Consider the following 17,399-nt stretch of genomic DNA (forward strand, 5'->3'; position numbering starts at 1 on the left):
TAGCATTCAGATAAGTGGTACATGGAAGAGGCATACCTTTTTTCTTGTCTTCAGGAGGGAAAGATCTATTTTTTCCCTGTTATACACTGTGTTTAACCTGTGAGCAAAAATGCCTCAAGCACCATATATTCCTGCAAACTCGGAGAAGTGCTAGAAGTGCTATACCAGCAAATGAAGTAATTTCTTTGCTAGTTCACCTGGTGAAGAAATGTAATAATATGCTAAAGCTTTATTAGGTGTTCCCATGTTTCACTGAAAGATCTGTCTTTCCCACCTTTTTGGGTTTTTTCATGAAATGCTGATAGATGTTGACTTCTTGTGCTATTTTAACACTGTCCTTTTTTTGTTCCGTTATTGTTCTAATTTCTTTTATTAACAGGGGGACTCTACTGTGGTAGGAACAAGCAAGCTCCGGGATCTGTATGAAAAGTTTGATGAGGAGTTAGGAAAGCGACAGGCAAAGGCCAAAGCAGCCAGGCCACCATGGGAGCCACCAAAAACCAAGCTGGATGAAGATTTAGGTAGGCTGAAATGATGACAAAGCTCTGAAATGGACTAATCTGCAGTCAACCTGTTTTGGCAGTTGTGTGTATTTAATAACGTTGATAAGTAATTTTAAATCCCTCCTTTGTATTTCATATCCATGGGAGTTTTACTGTAGCTTTTGATTGAAGTAGGGCTAGATTCTTTACCCAGAAAGCCTAGGGGGAAAAAGGGAGTATTGAGCACTACCAAATGCTAATTTCTTCCATGGCATGAAACACCCTGAGCATGATCAGATAGTCCAGAGAATGGCATATGAAAGGCTTTAAGGAGCTCCTGGTTTTACATTTCTAAAGAGTGAGCAAGAGTAGTGGTGATAGACTCTGTGCTGTAAAAGCAAACATCTGAATTTTTCTTCAGTATTGTATTTTTGTTGTGCAACTGTGCTTAGTATGGTCAGACATCTGCAGAAGTTTCACAACATACTTTATCTGCATTATCTTGTTCCACCTATATGGATCTTCTGACAGTGAAAAACAGTGAAGATGCTGTATGGATCTTCTGACAGTGAAAATCCAGCAGCATCAAGTACTGGGGAAATACTGGTTGAATTAGCAGTGCAGAGGTTTTTATAGCAATTTGTCTCCTCAGATGTCAGTGAAAGCTATTTTTCTTGGTTTGTTTTGTGAAAATTGTTGTTCTTTTCATACTTCCAGCATTTCAGTGTTTCATAGCGTGTTTTTTAGTCAGTTGCCTTAGTTCAAGAAATTTGTAGGCATAGCATGATAATTCAGATAATCTGTTGGGTTTGTTTTATAAATATTGCTTCATGTTGGCCAGGTGAGCTGCTTCAAACTCTCAGGTCTCATCTTAGTAACTCATTAAAAAGTCGCATATCAAAAATTCCAAAGCTGAAATACAGGCATAATTACATGGTTACGTGCTGATGGTATAAAAAGATGCAATGAACAGGAAAGCAAAAAACTAAATACAGATGAAATAAAATGTGAACTTACTTTTGTAAAGGAGTTCTTCACATTTTTTTGAAGAGTGAATTTGCATATATTTAAACTCCTTCAAGAATCTCTAGCAAAGTTAACTGTAGGGTTTTTTAGGAGGTGTTTTTTCATGTGTGAATGAATCAAGGACATGGCTGCTACACTCAACATACCTGTGTAAAGCCCTCATTCCTTAGATCTCTGAGGAAGAAAGCCTGCTGCTCCAGGCTAAAATATGATAGAGCCAAGGGCAACTTCTGCATTTTTTTTTTCCTCTCTTTCTGGAGAACCCTAAGGCTGTATGTCTTCATTGCTCCCCTGGGCTAACTTGGTGTCCGTGCCAGCTTCTCCTACAGCCATGTAGGGTCTAGTAGTTTGTCTTATTTTGTACTTCAGTAAAGGCTGTATCTGTTCTGGCTTGTGTTAGCAGCAATCATGTGTTTCAGTGGGATAGCAGTGCCCTTTAGGAGCACTTTTAGATCATGAAAGGCAGATGATGGAAGAAATTCTTTACTGTGAGGGCAGTGAGACACTGGAACAGGTTGCCCAGAGAAGTTATGGATCTCCTATCCCTAGCAATGTTCAAAGTCAGGCTGGATGGGGCACCGAGCAACCAGGTCTAGTGGGAGGTATCCTTCTCCATGGCAAAGGGATTGGAATTTAACAGTCTTTAAGGCTCCTCCCAACCCAAACCATACTATGATTGTATAATTTCAATGCATTACATCAAAAGGTTCTGTGTTAGTCTCTTGAAACTCCAACTTACTCTCACAGTTTCCATGCATTCACGTTTTGCACCTGAAAATAGACTTTACTATTAATCAGATGTATATCAGAGAACTTTTAAAACTTTAGTTATTTGTAGGAATACATGTGCATACTTTGTGAGGAAACTATTTCAGCTGGGCATAGATGACTTATGTAAACCATGTGTTCCAAGGATGTATTTTAATAACACCTTATGCCAAATTATGAACCGTGTAAAAATACATCTTGAGAAAAAAAAGGGAAACATTTTCCTAGTGATGTTCTCTCATTTTCTCTCTCTCCTTTTTCTTTCAGCTAAGAAGAGTCTTATGTTCAGTAAAAATGTGTACTTTGAAATCATAGTTTCACAGTATTTGAATAGTAATATATTTGCTCTTATGTCAAAACTTAAAAAAAAAGGAAGAAATTTTGCCTTTTAGTCCAAGAATAAAATAAGCTTTACTTGCATACTGGTAAATGTCTTGGCTGTGAAGGCATTTATTTAAATTGGAGCTGAGGATATCTGTGGAAATGAGTGACTAGAATTCATGCATAAGAAAGGGAGTTACTCCACAGTACCACAGGAGATTAGAGATACTGAGATCAAGATTTTTGTGTGGGTTTTTTGTTTTTTTTTTAATGTTAACTCCAGACTTTAACTCATGATAGAAAGTGCATTACTATGGAGAAGAGAGCATGTGGACGTGTTTTTCAGCCATCTTTATTTCTTCTGTGTGAATCAGAGAGCTCCAGTGAGTCAGAGTGTGACTCCGAAGATGACAGCAGCTGTTCCAGCAGTTCAGATTCGGATGTTATTGACGTCATTGCGGAAATTAAGCGTAAAAAAGCACACCCTGATCGTCTCCACGAGGAATTGTGGTACAATGATCCCGGACAGGTAGGGTGTGAGGGAAAAGTACTGGGTGTCCAAAGGTCACTCTCCCAATACATTGAAAATTTTGTTGTCAAACATGCAGAGTGACTTCTATTTCAAAATGCTTTATTTACTCCTGTTTTCCCTTTTCTCTCTCATCTTCAAAGCACTTCACTTTTGATTTCAAGAGTGTGGTTCCAGCTAATTAATCCTGGGGATTATTCAGTTGGAATTATGTCTGACAGTGTTAATAAAAACTGAATGCTAACAATATGCTAATGCTGTCCTTTTAGCCTTGAGATAAAGGTACACAACTGAAGAAAAGGCAATATGTTTACATCCTTTACAAATTTTTCACCTTAAGCTCTCGGCTCATAATGATAAATAATGTTTTAAATATGCAGTTAATGCTTCTAATTTCTTGTCTAATGGTTCTTTTGTAATTGCATGGAGATTGTAGTTCTCATTAAATATAATTGCTGAGCTCATGAAGTGCTGTTTTGAATGTACACATTGCACAGAAGACTAGTTTTTGTTTGCAAATCCACTATCTTCATCTTTCTTACTTAAGTATTTTACAATCTATTCTCTCATTTCATGTGGCACCTCAGTAAATTTATTTTTCTGTCACTTTGTGTGATGTATGAGTTTAGCATGCAACAAATCATAATGTGAAGAGATACTGGAATGCATATTGCCACTGTGGTAATTCAAAAGTCTGTTGAATATTCTATTACAGATTCATATTTATGCTTCTAGTTAAAAAATGATTGAGCATAGCTAGCTGTTTTTATTTGTATGGAAAACAAAATTAGCAAACTGTTCAGATATTTAACAGAAAAATTTGTGTAGCTCTTGGGCACACTTCAAAGTAATGTTCTATGAAGAATATTAACAGAAAAAAAAAGTGAAATGACTGTAGATGGAATAGATCCGGGAATGTTTGGTATATGAATTTCCTGCTGAAAAACGTACTTTACCAAAAACTTTCTTGGGACTGACTCTTGATCTTTCTTGAAAAGGCTAAAATCAATCATGGTGAGCCTGTCAGTGCTTTACTACTTCTGTGTAGATTTTATTTGAAAACATTTTATGAAGTTTTTATAGGTATTTATCTGCTTTCTGTCAGTAAGTAAAACAGGAATGATTGCCATGCACTCTGACATGTACAGGTACACCATCTGACATGGAACTAGATTTGTGGGATGGATCTTCCCCACCCTTCAATCTGAGAAGCTTGTTTGTTAATTTGGATAATCTCCAGCAGTGCTGACAGTTGCCAGAAAATAAATTGTTAAATTCAATCCCACCACAGTGGCTGTTGCCTTACAAATGTGATCTGCTTGTTTGTGTTGCTCTGTTGGTCAGAGAAGGCATTGCCTATGTAAATTTGTGTTCTCTCACCATCATTTTACCATCAATTCCTGATGGCTCTCTGCAATCTCTGCATTATTTTTCTATGAGCAGTGTTGTTAGGGACAAGATAGATATGTATGTGATTGCTTCTCAAGTCTTGGGCTTTACAGCTGCTTCACATCTCTGTCAGTTTTGGCCTGTGTGTTTGAAATAATGGAGGCTGTATTCGTGCGGAGCAGTTCTAAGAATTAAGGATGAGATTTTCAGAAATACGTGATGATTATTTAAATAGCCTCAGTAGATGCTTCTTTTTGGAGCACTGATGAACAATTAGCTGTTGACTGCTTTTTTAATTCTCTTCTGTCTTGTTGCTGTACAAGCCACTGAGAAAGTATGCTTCTCCTGTGAGCATGACTCTATTTCTTTGAACCAGTTCTTTCCTTAAGGGTCTCAAGAGAATGGGAAAAACTGTGCCAACAACAAGCTGTCACATCACTCCATTGTTAAGGTTGGCTGACTAAGTTTCCAAAGGAGTAGGGAAGTGTCCTGCTTCTTGTGTTACTTTGCACATACACATTGTGCCAGTCTGAAGAAACTGAGGTTAACATCAAAACTTAAAGGTTGCATCCCTCCTATCCCAGCTGCCTAAAGCTAACAATGACTGTGGTTTTGGGATTCTTCCTTCCTGTGATATCTTCATGTTATATTTAACATGTGATGATGCCATTTAGCTCCACCGTGGATGCTGTTTATATTTTCAGACTACTTGTAATAGCATGGAAAGTTCTGCTAGTTTTTCTATTGCATTGCAAGTTTATTGTTTGGTTGGTTGTTTTTTTTCTCTAAGGCTAAAAGAAGTTTTGTGACGGTGTTCACAGGGGTTTTCAGATGAGGGAAGAGATCAGAATTTGACTCCATATTTCAGAAGGCTTGATTTATTATTTTATGATATATTTTACATTAAAACTATAATAAAAGAATAGTAGAAAAGATTTCATCTCAGCTAGCTAAGCTAAGAATAGAAAAGAATGAATAACAAAGGTCTGTGGCTTGGACAGAGAGAGAGCCAGCTCTGCCATGATTGGCCATTAATTCCAAACATCCATGAGACCAATCACAGATCCACCTGTTGCATTCCACAGAAGCAGATAAATATTGTTTACATTTTGTTTCTGAGGCCTCTCAGCCTCTCAGAAGGAAAAAATCCTAAGGAAGGATTTTTAATGAAAAGATGTCTGCAACAAAGTTTAACTTCTTGGATTCAGGCTTTGATTAAAAACGGGGGTTGGGAACTTAATTTGTTTTTCTGGTTTATTTCTGGACTTCTTATGTTGGATTTCTGCAATGAGCATAATGTAAGAGCAGAAAGCTTAAGGCTGTTGCAGTAGTTGATAGTCTGCATTGATCTTTGTCATAAAAGTGAAAAGAAAGACACCAGCTTTATGATGTATTGCATTGGCCCTTTTTGGTATAGGTGCTTGATGCACCCATACAGAATACTCAAGTGATATTTTTTCCTCTTTTATCTTTTTTACTGATCTGTTCACAGGATGGATTTGAAGTGTTCCCATCAGTTCTTTAAAGCACCAAGTAAAATATTTGAATGGCCTGCATTTTAGAGGATAGCCTTGTTCCATGGCAGAGGGCTTAGTTGAGGATGGATTTTTCCATCAGAGAACTCAGTAGAACTATTTGAATATGGAGAATTCAGCATGTAAATATTGACACATGCATGTTTAGGACCTAAATTTTGTTTTAGGCAGTCAGCATGCTGTTTGTGTATATAAGCAATGGAAAAGAGGTATATTATAGCAGGGTGGTAGAATTCTGCTGAGAATGTTTTTCCATCTTGTGCTTCTGAAACAGTGATGGAGTTCTGATGCTGCTGTGCATTATACTACAGTGTTTTTGGTTTTATTGGCTTAAGAACATCCACTTAATCTAAGCATGACAGGCTTTTAGAAGCATCAGCACTCAGGCCATTAAAACCAACATACTTTTCCAAAACCACTTTTCGATAAAACCAGAATCCTATTTTGTTTTTGACAGATGAATGATGGACCTTTGTGCAAATGCAGTGCTAAAGCCCGGCGAACAGGAATCAGACATGGCATTTATCCTGGTGAAGAGGTATTAGTAATTCTAAGGATTGCAATTATGAATACAAACTTGCAGCTGTATACTCCTGCTTGGGTTGATTTGAGGGGGTTTTCCCATGATTTATGGGCTGAGTGAAAAAAACCTCTTGTGCAATCTTAAATCACTTAGTTGCACAACCTCACATTTAAAATGCAATACTGGTAATGAAATCCACCTGGAAACTATAGAAAACTTTTGCCTGTGTTTGTTTAGCTTTAGGATTGTTTGGGTTTTTTTTTTTTTAAGTTTCTAAAACATGATTGTGTTAATAGAACTTGTGATCAAAGATCTGCTATCTTCTAGTGGATAATTGTGTTGCGAAGGGCCCACTTTGTGAAGTGATTGCTTTAAAGCAAAGTAAATAATAATTCTGCTGCTGAAAGAAGCAGGAGGCTTGTCAGGAGGCATTCTTACCTTAGCATGTAGGCTTTACTGCTTATCTTTTTACTTTCTCTTGAAAAATTTTATTTTTCAGTTGGCCTTCTTACGTATATTTACTGAAATAATTTTTTGTCTGCAGTTAAGGAGTTAGGAACATTTCTGTGAATTATTTGAGTTCAGAAAATTCACTTTGGTCTGAAGCTTACTATAAATTTCTCCAGTTCAGGATCTATTCCTCCCCATGTTGCATCTAGGGTTCTTGCTGAAAAGGAACAAAATTTAGGAGGCGAAAACTAGTATATATAAAACTTGCTGCATGAAGGCAGCTGCTCCCTGGAACAATGCCATCTGAGAATACCGAGGTTTCACAAAATCTTCTTGGATATAATGCTTTTCACAGTGTCCAGTAGGTGGAACTGCCTACTTTTGAACTAGCTTGTTTGCAGCTGCCTTGTTGAAGCTTTTTTGTGAGAAGCTTATTTTGGGGTTGAAGAACCACCTTCCTTACTGCCAGAGCAGCGTAGTGGTGTAGCTGTCTTGCCATCACCGCAGGCCAGCTTTTGTCCTGCGGTTCAGAAGAGTACCCTGCTCACTGCAGTGGTTTTATTCTTTTTCCCAGTGTATTCCAAACAGGCTGGTGGCAGCCTCTGAACCGCAAGTTGTATGTAGGGCATATGAAAAAGTGATTTTGTCTGACTGTTGAGGGGTTTAGGTCTTTACACAGGACTGCTTCAGAACAAGCTGGAAGGAAACATGAAATCACAGGTGTCTGGCTGCCTTTGGATCTCAAAGTCAAGCATTACAACCTGGGAGATAAGAGTGGTATTACCAGAGCGACCTCTGTGATGCTAGACTAATCCATTCTCTTCAGGCCTCAGATTTCCCCCAAGCAAATTAGCTGATACCTGTCTATCTTGATGATGTACTTCCAGATCTTCTCATGTGATGTCCAGGCTCCTCTTTGTGAGCTTTTAAAATATGTTTCCTGAAAAAAATTTATATAGGAGGGGAAATCAGTCTGGAACGGCTAACTGTTCTGCGTAAGAGAGATGGAGAGTTAAATGAAAAAAAAAAAGCCCCTTTTTTGCTTTTGAATAGCTTTAAAAATATTTCTTAATGTGAAAATGGAGATAAGGCCACACTTTCCTCCTTCCCAGAATGCTTAATTATGACTACCTGCTTTTATTTAATTTTTCCTAATGCATATTTCATGCTTATTAGAAATGCTTTATTCTCTCTTTTAATCTAAATTTGCCTTGACTCTACACATAATTCTACTTATCTCTTTCTTTAAGCCCATTAAACCATGTCGTCCCATGACCAACAATGCTGGAAGACTATACCACTACCGAATTACTGTGTCACCTCCCACAAATTTCTTAGTAAGTAGTTTATAAATAATTCAAACTAGGACTTTGATTTTGTTTTCTGTGACAAAAGTCATAGTGCTTCTTGCTTACTCCCTGGTGGTTTTGTTTGCTTTTTTAAGACAGACAGACCTACTGTTATTGAGTATGATGACCATGAATATATCTTTGAAGGGTTCTCCATGTTTGCACACGCCCCGCTGACAAACGTAAGTATGGCCATTGCTACATAATTGAAGTTTCATACAGGGGATTTCTTTAGAAGGTGCTCATTCTGCCTTGAAGCAAAACCTCTCTCTAACAACAATACATGTATGCTACAAACATCTTACCAGCACTGGGCATAGGGGAAAGATATTTGTACTAATGAATCTCAGGTTTTGTCTTGACTGATTGTGGTCGGCAGTGTCTTTGAACTGTGACTGAAGCTGTGATGTGCATCGAAGAAATATTTTTATGTGTTTCATGGTTTGGAAGTGAATTAAACCATGGAAGAACTTTCCAAGACTGCTAATTGAATTTAAATTGACTGAGTGGGTTTATTAAGTTGGCAAAGTTTAAAAAATAGCAATAGCAACAAAAAAAGATTTTCCTTTTAACTGACAAAAGAAATTTTCAGAGATCCACTCTAAAGGGTTTTCTCTCTTAAAACTTACTGAGATGTATCCAATACTTTGTAACAGCTGTTCAGCTTCTTCAGGATCTAGCAAGTTACAACTTTTTGTAAAAGTTGTAGATATGTTGTACAGGTTTTTAATTTTGTCTTTTGAAAGCACATGTAACAAGAAAATTGGTACCCAACTGCCTTGCTTTCCAATAGAAGCTGAGTTAGCCAAACATGAATGGAAAATACGCAGATTCTTAATTTCAGTACACTTGAAGATTTTTTTGTTATCTTGGTAATTTCAAAATTTTCTCAAAAAGTTCAGTGTGTGTTAGTTTCTATGTTTTTTATACCTATTACTAGCTACCTCACCAGTGCCACAACTCAGTGAATGGTTATCAACACAGGATGGAACATACATAATGGATATGATAACCCTTCACTTCTGGTAGTCAGGGGAAGGGAGTCTTGTTCAGAAGTCAGTGAGAGAGTGGAGTTCAGCCTCTGGCATGGCAATGGGAAGCACTGCTACCCAGGATCATTAACTCAGCCTCGGGGTTCAAGGCAAATTTATCTCAAGGCTTTATGTTTTCACTTTGCAAATGAGTGAAAAGGAGAAGTTTTGTTTTACTCACATTAAATAATAAGGAGATCCCCTTATCTTTAAAATTTTTGTGCCTACTGTATGACAGGAAGGCAGAGAGTTATGGAAATCTTTAATATACAGGCAACAAGGAAAACTCTTCTTTGATATGAGTAGTTGGTGAAGCTGTAAAGCTTACTGTAAAATGCATGTTTACATGCATTTCCAGATAGGGGAAGTGATCAGCTACAAATGATTCTTTTTGACAGAGTTGAATACAAAGCCACGCTGTGGTGCCAATTCCTGTTAATAACAGATATAAAGCCCTTTGGAAGGAATCCCTTGATGTCATGAGATGATTTTGGCATACAACATAAAACCTGCTCTTTGAGGGACACTTCGGAACATTTTTGGTAAAATGGAGCAAAAGGTAGTAAAAATAGAGATCTGAACACCAACATCAATATCTGTAGTATGTAATCTTAAGTTTGTATAATTAGGGTTATTACTGAATTTGTACTGTTATTATTGAGTAATAATTGAGCAGCTCAAGTATTAGGGAAAATGATTAGTACAGTCGTAGAAAAAATTATTTTTATATTTAAATACCAAACCAATTTTATAGTACCAACCATGTGCTCCTTTAAGTGTATTTGCTTGTGTACATGGAACTCCAGTTCAAGGAGATCTTAGTTGTGGTCACTTCTCTAAAGTATTCAGCTTCTAGTTTAAATTATGTGTTAGTAAGTAAACAATCTATCTGTGTTTTTTTTAAAGCCTCACTGATTTAAGTGTGACAGGTTTTCATCTGCTCAGATTCTAAATGGTATATTTAGCTTCCAAGGTTTTGGGAGGGTTTTGTATTCACATTTAATACCGTATCAAATTGTAAGAAATGCAGTTTTGTTTGGTGCAGCTTTGTAATTTATCAATCTATCAATAGATTTTTGTAGATATCAATAGATTTTTGTAGTCAAAATAGTCTAATGTTTGACAGTGAGCTGTAAGAAGATGCAAGCAGAATATTGCACTTAAGCTATGTACATTTATTTCATTGCAACCCCAGCACTGTTCAGATATTTATTTGTGTGCTTATAAATGTAAAATAACCTTGGGTTGCTTCACTTTCACAGATCATGGAATTGTTCTAACATTCTTTCATACCTTTGAGGCCAGTGAGTAGTAAAATTTGGTAAGAGCTGTAGATACGTAAGGGAAAATTAGGCATTTTTGTAGTCTTTTAGGAATTTAGCTTTTTTTCTCAGAAAATCCTATTAAAAAAATGAAACACCTTCAGCAAATTATGGACTGTAAGAAGGTGAAAAAAGGAATTAAATGTTTGTCTTGCTAGCTAGTTGGATGAAGTTGAGAATATTTATGGCATGAATTTAGTATAAAACTGCAATTTATTCCTAAGCTATCGCATTTGACTTAAAACTGCATTTTAAGACAGTACAGCTGACACAATTGGCAGTGTGCTAAAAACATCTTGCTTTCAGATCACTCTATCAATCTGACATGATGTGTCACAAACAAATTCACTTGCAAATATCCAATTGAGGGAAGATAGAGGTTTACAGGCATACTTTTTCTCCCAAAGAAAATTTCATCTCCAGTAGATGGCATTATTTAACTTTCTTTCACCATCCCTGCTGTCAGCACTGTGTTTTATTATTGAGGTGAAGGCTAGAGCTGGTACTCCCTTTACACAGGCTTGTGTTCTTGTCTTTGCATGATCCCCCAAAGCAGCTGTTTTAGTAAGGGCCCTTTTCAGCAGACAGTAGTACCTTTGCATACAAAATTGTGTTAACAATACATTTGATGCTGTATAGTTTTTAATGCTGAAAATTTTCTCTTTTCTTCCAGATTCCTCTATGCAAAGTAATCAGGTTTAACATTGACTATACAATTCATTTCATTGAGGAGATGATGCCTGAGGTAAGATGGAAAATTAGTCTAAAAGTCAGAGTAGGTTATGAGTTGTTGATATGTTTCATGGATTAAACTCTTTAGTGTCCCACCTTGTGAGATCTTAAGAGACTGGCTCTGTTCTGAACAAGTGGCTGAAACAGAACTTGAATTTATAGGTACTAGCATAAATCCATCTACCTAGGCTATCATATATTAAAATCAAACAATAAGAAGTGCTTATATCATAGGTTCCTTTCATTTTAAGTTATATGCAATATCTGTAAATTGAAGTAGGCATTACCCTTGTCTTATATCTGACAAAAACAAGTCATGTGGAGGTACTTCTTTGCCAGGACCGCATAAGACAATGGTGGAGCTGAAACTTAATCAGGAGTTTGAAGCTCTGAAGATTGCTTATCAGTACTTAATATAAGCTGTTGCCAAAACAAATTTCCTGTGGCTACAAACAAAGCACATTGACTTCATAATCTGTTTGTGGTGGGGTTTTTATTACTAATTAATGCCTGGTCAAGCCAGTTTGCAAAGTAAATTGCTGCAGTGGAACAGTGTGTATGGGGTACAGAAGCACCTCTGCATATTAACTATGAAGATTGTATTTAATTTAGTCATATATATTTACATTTTTCTTTCTAGTTTTCTCCTTTTCTGTTGCTCAACAGCATCTAAATTTGTGCAACAGCCCTAAAATGCCTCAGAAAGAATAATGTGATCAAAGCAATTAATTTCTTGATAGTGAATGTACTATGTTGTCTGCAGATCTTGAACTGAAACAACAAATGGCCACCAAGCAAAATAGGGAAGTCACCATTTGGGAGGGCTTCTGGGTAAATGGCTCCAGCATTATTTGCAGACTATCTTTACAAATGATTTTTGAAAGAGGTTGTGGTGTTGAGTTTGGAATTTACGGCCAATATCATACATGCATAATTTATATCAATCTGGCCTGATTCTGTTTGTTCAGGAAAGTTTCTATGTTTGTTTGCTGAAGGAGCCACTTCTTCACTTGATGCAAAGAATCTGGTTTTGGGTTTTTTTTCCCCATTTCATCTTTTTTCTTTTTCTTCTGTTGGCTATTTAGGTCATAATCCTCAATTTGTGTTGTACTCATACTTGCTATGGAAGTGATCGTGATACCACAGATTGTGATTTATAAACATTTATTATGAGCATGTGGGAAAAAGTGAACTATGAAAAAGAATATTTCTCAGAAATGTGTCATCTTCTTAGCTTGCTCAGGTGGAAGGGGTTTTAGTGCTTGGCAGATTATTGCAGATTCATAATTTTTACCTACACTGTTGATTTGGTCATTGAGTGAAAAGGATTCAATACCATTCTTTCTTGACAATGCTTTCTGAGGAGACCACTGTGCTACGTTAGAGTAGATGATCACAAATATATCAATACTGTTTACAGAACCCAGCATCTAGTGGTTGGCAGATGTGAAGACACTGGTTTTTTTCATTGTGTTTTATTTAACTATATATGAATGGCATTATTTGTATTGCAGTATTATATATTTATAGTTTTATTCTGTTCTTTTGTTTCTCCAGAATTTTTGTGTGAGAGGCCTTGAACTGTTCTCTTCATATCTATTCAAAGATATTTTGGAATTGTATGACTGGAATCTTAAAGGTAGTGTTCTCTTAGAGGGGGTCCTCAAAATAGCAATGTATCTGCTGTTTTCTATGAGAGGGACAAACTTCAGCTATTCTTCAAGAAGATGAAATTAGAGTTCAATAGTGTGAGCTGTTGCAATGAAAATGCACAAACTTGGCACTGTAGTCTCACAAATAAACTGAATTGATCCATAACTTTTATATTTAATCAAACAGTGAATATTACTGCATGTTTAATATTGCACAGTATCATGTGCATGATATTTTGAAAGTCAAGGTGTCAGGTAGAGTATTCTCTTATTTTACAAGGTAACAAGTTGCTCATACAGTATTTTTCTGCTGTCAACTCAGAAAGCAGTGTCATACAGACAACTGTGGAGAGTTAAGGTTATCATTATAGCTGAATGTTTGTGTCTTTTGACAAGATGAAAATGCTTCTTTCTGCGAAGACCGCAACAAGGGAGAATGGTCTAAAAGAGAAATGAGAGTATTAGAGGAATTGCATTTCAGTATCTGTAGGGTGTCTTGACTTTGTCTGTGGAGTTGCACTCTGGACTTTATGTAGTTAAGCAGAGGAGCACACAGGTTTAATAGATTTTGTGCAGCCTTTGGTTTGATACTAAATATATATACTAAATATATTCTAATATCAGTATTGTCTCTCCTGTCACTGCTTCTGATTGTTCTTTCTTTTTTTAACACCAGGTACTTACAGGTTTAGTTTTTATTTTCTTGCAAAGCTTTATATAATGAATAGGAAAGTGAAAAAAAAAAACCTCACAAAACAGTACTATGGAAATTTCCTTGTTCTCTTTGTTATGGTGAACAAAAACCACCTCACTAATTGGGAGGAGATAAACTTGTGCTTGTACCTGTAAGACTTAAATGTAATAATTAATTTATTATATAAACCATTTTTTTTCTATTACTGTTTTATCTAAAAGTAATGGGTTTTTTGTTAGGTTCTTATTATTTTTAAATTATTTAGATTTCTTTTAAATTGTGTGAAAGCTTTCACAACAAGTTGTTTCTCTGTTTTGTTTTTTTTTGTTACTTTTTGGATTGAAACTTAAGCCCTATCAAATGTAATCACCATTCATTGATTTTTATCTGCAGCAAAGTTGCCTCTGTTCTCCTTTTGCAAATACATTGCTGTTCATAAATTTTCTGTATTTTTTTCGTATTTAAGGTCCTTCACTTGAAAATGATTCTATTTCCTGTCCCAGATACCACTTCATGCCGCGGTTTGTGAGATTTCTCCCAGGTAATGTTTGTATTATATAGCTTTATACAAATTAGATCTAAAAATCTTATAAAAAAAACAAAAACAAAACAGAAATGAACCCTATCCCCCAGAAGAAAAACCTCCACAAAAAAGCCTTTATTGCAAGTCAAATAGTTCAGTCAGTGCAGAGATCTGGTGCTTCTGCCTGAAGTCTTTAATGCTTGATGGCAGTGTGGATGGTTTACTCAGAACTGGGATTCAGATGGGCAGGCTAAGTCTTGCTTTCAGCTTTTGTGTCTGTAGTCATTTTAGGCAGTGCTGGGTCCTCCTTTGGCATGCTCTGTGATGGAGCTATGACATTTGAGGAGTGCTGTTATCTAATTTTGCACATTTCATGTGGCCCCAGCTCTTCAGGGTACCATGTGGTTAGATCACAGTTCTTGATGTGCAAGGGTCAGCATCAATGGCACCCCATTGCCAAGCATGTTTTTCTGATAGTTTCTTTACCCTAATGCAAGCTTAGACCTTGTAGCAAATAGTGAAAGACAAAAGCTATCATTCCTATGCAGTTCAACCCTGGCCTGCCAGCAGAGGACAAGATTCCATGTGGAGCGTTGCGCTCATTTTGAGTGGATAGCTTACGTAGGCATTTAACGCGTCCTAAGACACCAGGACAGACTTTCAGTTGATGTAAATGTCATGGCTCCATTGAAAATGTCCTGCTGAGATCCTGCCAGTGATGGCTCCAGGAGGGTTGTGTTGACAGAAGGATGTGTTTCAGCTGTGGGATTTAGGGTGCAGATGAAATAAGGAACAACCTTCATCAAGAGGGCTGTGACCTGGAGGTGTTTTCTGGTCTGGGCTTTGAAATTTTATTGGGATATTAATTATAGCTGGTGCAAAATGAGTTTTGGCTTGTTACTGTAGAGAGTACTGATGGCTAGATGACTATTTCTAATTGTTGTTCCTTCCTGGATACACAGTACTCAATCAGAAGCAGAGCTCTGAGGTTTGCTAGCAAACATTGATTTGGTTTTGCTGAAGCAATTTACAAAATAAGCTATCAAGCCACATGTGGCTGATTAACTTGACCTCATCACAAAATGAGAACAAGTTTGTCCTGCCTAGTTTGTGTAGCTTGAGGGTGCTTTCCTGTTCAGGGTTTTAATATTCTGATTTATTTTTTTTTTTAATTTTAGATTAGAAGTTAGCTCTTTCTGTGCTGTTGGGTTGTTTACTGATAGGGAGAGATAAGTCTCTGTAATATGTATTCCTGTGTATGTGTGCTGCTTCTTCTTTAAGGTCCCCAGCCTTCTAACTCTTTTTAAAAAAATGTCTTTTTTCTGATATTCCTGGATATGTAGTTGCCTTTTAGCATCTTTTTGACAGGTTTTTTTTTAATCAAGCTTTCATTTTTTATTGATTATTTTTTGAAGTATCCTTGAAGATTTTTAATTTTCAGAGAGTGGAAATCTATTTCCTTCAGGTGTGTTTGCAGAACACTTCTTAAGTCTAATCAAAGAAGATGTTGGTGCATCAGATCTCCACACATCCATCAGCTCTCTCTTTAAAGATAGGAATGAATTACTGATTTCCCATCCCTTCTACTTTTTCTTTCTTACTTTCCTAACATTGTCTAAAAATAATGAGGTTTGGGATGTCAGGTTTTCTGTGTGGATTTTCTTAGACACAGGCCTTGGAGTAGCTCTGACCTAGTCATATCCGGTTTACTGAGATGCACAGCATGCAGAACAGTATTCACTTTCATAGGTTTTTATGATGATAAATATATTCAGAGAAAAAAAGCCTAGGAAAAACACATTTGAGGTCCCAAGTACTGCATATTCTGATATAGAAAGAGTCTCTGACTTTGGCACAGCCATCTGTAGCAACCTGTACATAATCTTCCATGGGTAAGGATACACTTACATTTTAGTGATTGGTGGGTGGGAACTACCTCTTGTGTAAGAGTATAATCCAGTTGTTGACAGAGAGCAGTCTTGTAAGTGGAGTCCCCCTTTAATTTGAAGGAAAACTTTGCACATTCAAAAATCTGTCCCTGTAGCTATTTAGAAGTATTTTCTATTTTCAGTGAAGTTTGGGGTGTATTTTCCCCATTTAAGATTCCATCTTGGAGTTTGGGTGAGTTAGCTGTTCTGAGAGGCCAAGTTACACCATTGCTTGTCATCATTTCTGTGCAGTAGTGCTGTACTCCCAGCAGAAGTAAGAGAAGGGCTTGGTTCCTTACATACCTTGCAGAGGACATCATCTTACACAGTGCTGCTGTTGTGCAGCAGCTCTGCAAGGCTTTTCCATCATGCCTGGGATCACACTCCTTGTGCTGTGGTGTCATCCCCCATATTGCTCTAAGGTTTTACTCCTGGTGTGTCACCGTTTCTCTTTTGTGGGTGTAGTGATAGAGAGAATATACTCAGTGGCTGGACTCTATTGTGTCTGCTCCTTGAGGGAGGGAAATCAGCATTTGTGTTCTGTGGGGCTGAAATGCAAAGATTCTTTATAGCTGCAAATTAGCCCTGTTATTAAAGGAGAGAATTAGAGAGATGTATGTCAAAATTTTTACTGACATGAGCAGACTTAGTGAATTTGAATAGTCAGTGGTCTGAGTGATCACTGAGTGGTGATTTGTCAGAACCATCACTCACCTTCCCTGTTTGCATATTCACATCTATACCTGGTTACCTGAAGCCAGGCAGGTTATGGTGTCTTCTTTTATTACAAGCAGCCTGTGCTGTGCATTTTTCCTGGGGACTCAGAGGTATTAAGTAATTTTCACATGCCCTTGATTCATTTAGTGACAGAAGACAGCATGAGGCTCTTTAGTCTTCATTACTGCAGTTATGGCATGTAAGCACTACAGATGAGTTTAAAGTGCAGGGATAGCTTACTACATTCATCCAGAAGTATCCTGTAAAATTTTGAGTGTACTTTAAAAAAGCTGCCTAACATCTAAACGCTTTTTAACTGCTGTTGTGAAAAGAATGATAAAATTGTGAAAAGGAAGGTATAACTGGACAGCATATCTGATTGTTCTGCTTGCTCATTTTAAAGTTTATTCAGGCAAGTTAGGAACTTC

The 17,399-nt window shown here is 36.9% G+C and overlaps 1 protein-coding gene across 1 annotated transcript in view; it reads left to right on the forward strand.

The window, feature by feature from the left end:
• Nucleotides 1-17,399, forward strand: part of DROSHA (drosha ribonuclease III) — a 74,326-nt gene that overhangs the window by 7,632 nt on the left and 49,295 nt on the right. The window contains exons 6-13 of the mRNA XM_054641348.2: nucleotides 380-521; nucleotides 2,972-3,126; nucleotides 6,508-6,588; nucleotides 8,274-8,360; nucleotides 8,468-8,554; nucleotides 11,399-11,470; nucleotides 13,015-13,096; nucleotides 14,270-14,344. Coding sequence (XP_054497323.2) covers nucleotides 380-521; nucleotides 2,972-3,126; nucleotides 6,508-6,588; nucleotides 8,274-8,360; nucleotides 8,468-8,554; nucleotides 11,399-11,470; nucleotides 13,015-13,096; nucleotides 14,270-14,344 — 781 coding nt within the window. The remainder of the gene's footprint in view (nucleotides 1-379; nucleotides 522-2,971; nucleotides 3,127-6,507; nucleotides 6,589-8,273; nucleotides 8,361-8,467; nucleotides 8,555-11,398; nucleotides 11,471-13,014; nucleotides 13,097-14,269; nucleotides 14,345-17,399) is intronic.

Source organism: Agelaius phoeniceus, chromosome 1 (genome assembly GCF_051311805.1).
Source record: "Agelaius phoeniceus isolate bAgePho1 chromosome 1, bAgePho1.hap1, whole genome shotgun sequence".
NCBI lineage: Eukaryota > Metazoa > Chordata > Aves > Passeriformes > Icteridae > Agelaius > Agelaius phoeniceus.